General features: G+C 35.3%; 1 protein-coding gene across 1 annotated transcript; it reads right to left on the bottom strand.

The window, feature by feature from the left end:
* Positions 1-1,573: 1,573 nt before the first annotated feature.
* On the bottom strand, positions 1,574-4,828 carry LOC150106664 (toll-like receptor 4). The gene has a single exon (XM_090392618.1). The coding sequence runs from the start codon at positions 4,191-4,193 to the stop codon at positions 1,749-1,751; it is 2,445 nt and encodes an 814-aa protein (XP_090248744.1). The 5' UTR covers positions 4,194-4,828; the 3' UTR covers positions 1,574-1,748.
* Positions 4,829-8,685: the final 3,857 nt, after the last annotated feature.

Here is an 8,685-nt window from a genome sequence, read left to right as displayed (position 1 = left end):
CGTATTTCCATTCAGAAACCCGTGGTAAAATAGCGCTGTTTACCATTGTTAGATCGATGAAGCTGCTTCCTCTGGTATTTTCGAATGATGTAGTGTTACAGTCGTCGTTTAGTATGTGTAGGGAATTTGATGCTGTGAACTTTTCCAAATTTTTATCTCTGTTGTTTGTGCTCTCGTTAAACCATAAAACCGAATGGGCGTTGTTATCTATTCCCATAATTAAGCCGTGGTTGATGGTAAAATCCACAATGATGCTCATTTTTTATAAGTCACATTTTATGTCAGCGTGATAGTTTAGATACATACTTGCAGCGAAAGTTTTAATTCCTCTGTACGTAATTTCAATTAGTACCGAGTCCTCGTTGCTGTGCTGAGAAATTAATATTGCCTCGACTTCAGGGTTGACCACTAGTATTGCAGCTCTCTTTCTTTCAGATCTTTTGGAAAATATTTTAAAATTACTTGGAAAGCCGCATATTTTATTGTTGATGTTGTAGAGTTCTTGTATTAATGCCGGTCCCATATTTTTTCTATTTATGAGTTCTGTTAAGTTATTAACAGCCTTGATAGAGCGTTGTAGATTTATTTGAGGACTTCCCATAATCTATGTTTTGAATTTTGAGCTGTTTGTGGTAGTTGTATGTCAGGCAGCCTTTGCTTAATGCCATGTGTTTGGTGTCGTTTTTGGCATGCTTGTTGTGATTTTGGCAATTTATGCAATTCATCTCGGACTTATTTCGTGGGCACTCGCTGAACTTATGTTCTTTAGAACAGAATGGACAGGTGGTTTTTCTCCTGCAGTGTTGTGTATGACAGTGAAATTTGTTGCAGTTAAAGCATCTCAGAACGCTTACGTAGTCTGCGCAATGGCAAATTCTCCATAGGATTTTAACACCGGTTTTCAGCAGTTTGGTCCTCATCATTGGATCGACTTTTATAATCAAGTTTCTTTTGTTCGTTTTTTTATTTGCCATGATAAATTTCTGTGTCATCTTTGTGTCGCCGATGAAGAGTTCTTCGTTCTGCATGCGGATTGAGTCTATTGCGTTGTCCGTATCTATTTCATTGGGAATATCATATATTATCAACCTTGGAAGATGTTTCTTACTGGGATTTGCTACTAACGTGTCTTTGCATTCCTTAGATATTTCGTTATGTAGCAAGTGTGTGTGTGTGTGTGTGTGTGTGTGTGTGTGTGTGTGTGTGTGTGTGTGTGTGTGTGTGTGTGTGTGTGTGTGTGTGTGTGTGTGTGTGTGTGTGTGTGTGTGTGTGTGTGTGTGTGTGTGTGTGTGTGTGTGTGTGTGTGTGTGTGTGTGTGTGTGTGTGTGTGTGTGTGTGTGTGTGTCAAGTTTTCAGTTAAACTTGGCAAAAAAAGCCTGCTTTAAGGCGCTCAAAGACACTGGAGTAGTTCAAAAGATTTAAATATGGTCGAAATTTGACTCTCGTACCAAACATTAAAAACATATCAAACATTTGTATATATTTTAAATAAATAATGCCTAGGAACGTTTTGAACAGATCTTTAATTTTTATTTAAAGACATTTAATATCGTATAAAAAAACAGATAAAAAACAGAACCAAGTAAAGAAATATTTTATCTGAAAGAACAAGAAAGCTTATTTAAAAAAATAAATAAATATAAAATTCTTCAAAATCATTTTATTAACAGTAATCATTCTTTTTCCTGTAAAATGAACATCGAAAAATACAAAAGATTTAAATTTCGTTTATTGAATACCATCAGTGATCATACTAACTGCTTCATTTTAAGCAGGCTATCGTGTTTTTTCAAAGTGTATCGCAACCTCCTCCAAAACAGCTTTTGACCCGTGAAATTATCAGTCCACAGAAGGTAGGTTCTTGTTTTCATAAGATATTGAAGATTATGTGTAACTAAACTGTTGTCTATATTTTGAAGCTTAATGAGTATTAATCCATCCCTCGTATCTTCAAATAATTTCTGCTGAGCCAAATATAATTCAATCATGCCCCATTTACTTTCAATAAATGAATTCGATAGCACTAATATAATTTTTCTACTTTTGGCTATTGCCTCCACTATGTTTTCAGTAATGTCTGTTCCAGCACTGATGTCTCGATCAAGAAGACATAATCTCAAATGACTTTCAGAATTTTCTAGTGATGGCAATAAAAAATGTTTAATCCATTTAATGTCACCATCATCGTAGCAGACAAATGCATCATACGAGTAGGATTCATTTCTGAAAGTTGTTTTGTATTCGATAACCCGAGTATGGAGTCGAAACCAACAGTATCTTAAGTTCCATTTTAGGAAATGCCAAATTAGCACACCGAAAATGATAAAGAAAACTAACAAAGACATGGTTGTAGCCAAAATTAGTAGTAGATTCACCGTTTTTTCAAAACAATGGTCATCTTTTATTGTTATATTAATAAAATCTTGTCCGTCGGGTACCTCTGGTAATTTGCAAGTATAACCTTCGCTATTGAGTGTGGCATTGGTACGTATAATCCACTGTTGAAATTCCTTCATCCCACATCTATAACAATCCAGTGGATTGAATCGAATATCTAGTACAGCTGTTTTCTTAAAATCATTGAGCATTCCATATGTCACATGAGTGATCTGATTATTACTTAAATTGAATATATTTAAAGAGTTGTCAGATGGAATGAGAGAATCATTCCATGAATCAATTACATTATTATTGAAAAAAACATTTTGTAGTTTGCTTAGTGAAGAGAAAATGTCTGGGGAAATCTCTCTAATTTTGTTGCTACTCAAGTCTAAAGTGATAATGTTTGGACAACAGCTAAATACAAGGTTTGTTGGATTTAAATTAATATTATTATTGTTCAGGTAAAGTTGCCTAAGATTGGCTAATCCAGCAAATGTTTCTTTACTTATAACAAAGATAGCATTAAATGACAAATCAAGTATTTCGAGTGATGATAAGTCTTCAAACGAAAAATTGCTTATGCTGTGTATAAAATTTCCTCTCAAACTTAATTTAGTCAATTGGTTGACACCAGTAAGCCAGTATCTTCTTATTGGCAAAGCAAACATTATTTGATCAAGTATTAATACTCGTAGATGTTTGCTCAAATAAGTCAGATTATAACGATTGACGTCTAAAGAGTCTAAAGGATAGAATTTAGAATGGCTGAAGTCAAGATAAGTTAAGTGAGGTAGATTACTAAGTTCCAATGGAACATACGAAATAAATTTATTCTGGCTAACATCAAGAGTTTGTACGTTTGAAATTCCATGAAATGCTCCAATTTCGATTATTTCAATGTTGCATGAACTCATTATGAGGGTTTTCAATAATGGTAAATATGGAAAACACATGTTCGTTAATTTTAAGAAATGATTATCGCTTAAATCGAGATAATCCAAAGATGAATTATTCATATGAAACAACGCTTCTCTCGGAAAAAGATGTAAATTGACTCGCCGTAAATTCAGTTTGCGTATGTCAGAATATTGAAGACCTGCGATAGCATTATATACATTACTTGCATGAAGTAGATTGCGAGATAAATCGAGCATTTGCAATGATTTAAGGGAATAAAATGCGTTCAACTCAATTCTCGTAATTTGGGAGTTTGCAAGGTTTAATTCCACTAATGATGAATTTTCTAGTTGCTTAAAATGTTTAACTTTTATATCTTTCATGTGGTTATTTTCGAGGTTAAGCACTCTCAAATTTTTAAGATGGACACACGCATCAGTTATTATGAAAGGATTGTGTATGCTATTGGAAGATAGATCGATTGTTTCTAAATAATTGTTATTACGAAATGTTGAGTTCAGTAAAACGGTGATATCGTTATTACTTAAATTAAGATGACGCAGGTTTGGCAGTCCAACAAATACCTTTGGCGTAATGTATCTGACATCACTATAAGTTAAACGAAACACTTTAAGTTCTGTTAAATTTAACCGGCTATTAAAGAAGTAAAGTGGACTACTGGAGATGTCCAAGATATTTATACTTGGATTAAGAGATGAGATAATGTCATGAATATCAACATGACTGCATTTCAGTGTGTGATTTTCATAGGACTGAAATATGAAGCAGTTTGCATTATTGTGAAGGCTATGATGTTTGTCTGTCTTCTCAGTGGTCACGTGTGAGCTGCAAAGGTTCCATTCATACCGTATAAGTATGATCATCATATACAGAAAGACAATATTCAGGTCCATCTGTGAAAAGAAAACAAAATAATAATTTTAAATGAAAATTTTAGGTAGCGTACAGTAAACTACAATAAGTTTTATTATTATTATTATTATTATTATTATTATTATTATTATTATTGTATCGGAACCTCCATGGAGTCCGAAGACTCATCATGGGAGACCTGGTCTATGCACACACTCTATCGTACCTTCCTTGAACGCATTAACAGACAAAGCACTCACAACTGCTCTGTCACTCATTCACAACTCTCCAAGCAAAAAATCTTGTCCTCACACACCTAATTACCATACCTTTATTCAAGTTCCAGGGATAACGCCTTGTTCTGGTCCCTCTAACCAAGTGCTGAAACATTTCTCCTGCATCTATCTTATAAAACCCTTTAAACAACTTAAATGTGTCTATCATATCCCCTCTTTTTCTCCTATCAACCAACTTCTGCAATCTACGCACCTTCAGTCTATCCTCATAGGGAGCATTCCACAGACTACTCACTCTGAATATCTTCCACCACTTCCTCGTCCCCACGAAATCCAGGAGACCAGACTTGAGCACGGCAATCCAGATGTGGACGTATCGAGGTCTTATAAAGAACATTAACAGCTTGCTTAATCTCTACTTGTTAATGTATTCTTCAATAGCCAAGTAATCTTATGGGCTACCTTAGCAATAGGTCCTGTAATATGTATATGTCCTCTAACAGAATATGCATTATATTATTAAGAAAAGCCATATCCGTATTAAGAGAATTGTGTCATAATAACATTCTTCAACAACAATCGTTATTCATATTTTCTAAAGTATACCAATATCATTTTAACATCTTATGGTCAGTATAAATAGGTACTTGTAGATCAATGTTTCTCAACGTTTTTTGGATCATGCCCCACCTCAACGTCTCAAAGATTTTGATGCCCCCCCCTCCTTAGCATAATAGCCAAGTTCTGAAAAAAGTATAATATAAATATGTATAAATATGTGCACGTACATTTTCTAATTGTCCCCCAAAATATTCAAATTTCCCCCCTGTGGGGCGTACGCCCCCACTTTGAGAAACACTGCTGTAGATGGTGGTGAATGAACTAGATTGAATCATAAGACTGACCATGGTACGTCGGCGTATCGAGTAAATAAGATTCCAGAAACACTCTACAGATTACCAACCTTAGGAAGACATGACAAATTATTGAATTCCATCAGATTAACTGGCGGTGGGTCTCTATCACAAATATCTCGTTTCACGGCCCAAAGATGCTGATTGACACGAAATGCCAATCAGCATTTTTGGGATGTGAAACGATCATTCTTCTACCATCTCAATGAAATGGAGATCGTAGAAGAATGATGGGACAGATAATGGAAATTCAATAAGATGTTCATATAACTATTACTGAATAACATATATCTACTCTGTGACGTGTCGCATTATCTGTTGAAATGGCTCATCACATCAAATATACGTGAATGGGTAATACTTTATCTGCAAGGATATTCAGGTGAGGTCCACATTAAAACCTTGCTCTATTGTATCAAAGGATTTATGGATTGCCATGAAAACGCGCCTCAGTCCATCAATGATTTCATACTTTTATTGCTATACACGTGTCCTTCGGTTCTTCCTCTTTGGCACTACATCCCGATGTAGTGCCAAAGAGGAAGAACCGAAGAACCATTTTTTGGGGGTTTCATAACTCACAAACGAGGTGGGGGTCGTTACCCCCACGCTCAACCATATGTAATTGTCTGTGAAGCGTTCTGTTCTTAAGACGGTTTGCCTGCTTTGTGGGAGGAAAAACTCCAGATAAACTGGGGAGAAAAACCTGCGGTCAATGCCCAAGGCCGGCTAATTTGGCTATGTCTGAGAAAGATCCTTAGTTCCTCACGTTAGTGACGAGAATTGAACGCAGGCATATGGTTGCAGAGTGCGTAACAACTCGGCTGACCGCGCGGACTGTCCTTCGGTAAGCATGAAGTTAATCTCAATCTCAAAATTGAGATTGATCACTGGTGAGATCTTTCCCTAGTCCTGTGATGTTCGATATACTGATTGTTATATAGATATAGCTGCTTGTTGTTGAATATTGGTGATCCTCCTCATATTGGTGATGGTCTACTATTGTACCCCATTTAGGGTATAGTATTTGATACACGATGTTCAGATACTCTCCCCGGTTGTACCTCGCAATCATCTGACCACTTTTGTCATTTTTTTTGCACTTTTCGATCTTTTTTTCTCCGTGTTTCTCTCAAATCGATCTACTATATCAGACCATATATCCGAAGTTTATTCGGATATATTGTGTGTTCTGTTTATCGCACCACTTTAAGTATACACCAGACAGTTGAACGTGTCCATCCGAGATAGGCAAATGCAAATACCCTTACTAGCACAGTGAGCCTCCGCAGTTCAGTGGGTAACAACGTTTTCCTTCAGAGAGAAAGACCCTAGGTTCGAATCCTTGTTAGGAAACAAATAACTTTTAGAACTGCTATTCAGCTGGTGGTGGATTACACGCTTTCGTAATAGAGGTGGCACAGATTTTTATCGCGCGAACTATTTTTTTTTTTGTTGTTTTTGTGGGGTAGGGTTCTCATTATCTTATCCTTCGAAATCATTTAGGTCCCCCTTGTCCCCGAACTTGAATATACACACAGGAATGCAGATACAATAAACCTCATGTTTCAATCCGGTGAATTCCATTTAGCATTGAAATGTGTCAAATAATTTTGGTCACTGATTGTATAACAACGTCACTTTTCCACAATGTCACTCAGAGGGTAACAGAAAAATACTGGGACACATACTGTATATTCGAAGGTTGAATAATTTGATCATTAAAAGCCTGGTAAGAACCAATTCTTCAAAGTGTGAAATATGCAATTTATAGGAAGGAGTTGGTTTATGTAGTTGTTCAAGAAGGTTCTAGTATTAGTTTAAGTTAGGGTCTAATTGAGTGGAGAAGGCTTGCTAATTCATCTAAATTTCTTAGATACATTGTGGTACATCAGTCATCAGTACGTGTGTTTTGTTAATTAAAGTAAGCACCAATTGTATTCACCTCTCTCAAGTATGTAAATTTAATGAAATGTGTATAAAGACATGAATATATGAAGAGTATGAATTTAAGAAATTTAAGAAGACGCATTTATGAACTTTATATTTTTAAGAAGATATAACCTGTGATGTTAATATATGACATATTTCACAACTAAATGTCTTAAGTTGCATTTTACATAATCACTGTTTTTATTTACTTTAATATATATATATTTATTTTTATCAGAAAAACTTTTAATTCAGCATGAAAAAATAGAAGAACGAGGAGACATTTTCATCCTCTTCTTTCTTTTCAATGCTGTTGGAAACTTTCCCTTTGCTATACGGACACATAACCTCCCTTTACGCTAGTAATATTCAACACAGAAACTCACGATGCATGACTTTTCTCATGATGGCAAAGTAAATAAGTTCTGTTTCTGTTTCCAAGTGGTTGCCAAAGTTTGTTATAGTTGTATATATTCTACAGTTCCACACACGCATTATTCTTCTTCAATTAAATAGTCCGTGCCTAACGACTTCAGGAAGTGGTTTGGCACGGGACTATTTAGCATCATTGATCGTTGGATCAAATATCTGTGGATGGTTAAGGGTGAAGATTGACTGCCCTCTCAGTCTCCAAAGACAGGACTAAAACGGCCTCGTCTACTCATTTCAGGAATAAAAGGAGTTAGCGGTTCTTATTTTAGAGATTTTTTTTATTTTCGGCAAGCTTCCTTTAGTACAACAGTTTAGAACTTTTGAAATGTCCTGACAACTTCTTTCGAAACACAACTGCTAAAAAATCGGGATATCTGGCAAGCCATCCTCGAATACGTGTTGAAACAGTGACAATGGGTGTTAAAACATATCACAAATCCCAAGCTTTAAGAGGTAAATAAGAAACAATTCGTCATAGAATACTATTTCAGCATTTATCTTAAAGATAAATTTTATGTATTCTAATTGGCTTGAGAAAATGAATGCAAAAGTCTGATTATTAAAGCATTTCAATGCAGTTATTTGCAATGATCATTTACATACTGTAATACTAGTGACAATAAATTGATAAAATACTAGGACAAATAAGGAGCGATGTCACTCACCATCCGGGACTCTCAATTTCAAGAATTATGAAAAATTCTAAAGTAATTTTTATGAATTATCGCTAGCTTTCATTTTGCCTCTGCTACACAGATATGAGAGTGCTCTATCATTAAATAATGCTCTATCATTAAATAAAGGCAGTTACAGTCCGATAGACAACGGTTTTTATCCAAACATTTGATATGGTGGATACAGAACGTTTGCAATGCAAAAAAAAAAACATCATTATCATCGTCATCATCATCAAATTCCTGACATATACCCTTAAGGGATGTACAGGATATGATAGTACCACGTTAAAAATTTACGTCATTACTAATTTCCTATCTACAATTTTCCTCCAAATCAGTCTG

The sequence above is a fragment of the Typopeltis vanoorti genome, chromosome 5 (genome assembly GCF_054136105.1).
Source record: "Typopeltis vanoorti isolate ZY-2024b chromosome 5, IOZ_Tvanoo_1.0, whole genome shotgun sequence".
Classification (NCBI taxonomy): Eukaryota; Metazoa; Arthropoda; class Arachnida; order Uropygi; family Thelyphonidae; genus Typopeltis; species Typopeltis vanoorti.
Note: the sequence above shows the minus strand (reverse complement) of the source record. Positions and strands in the feature narration are given on the sequence as shown.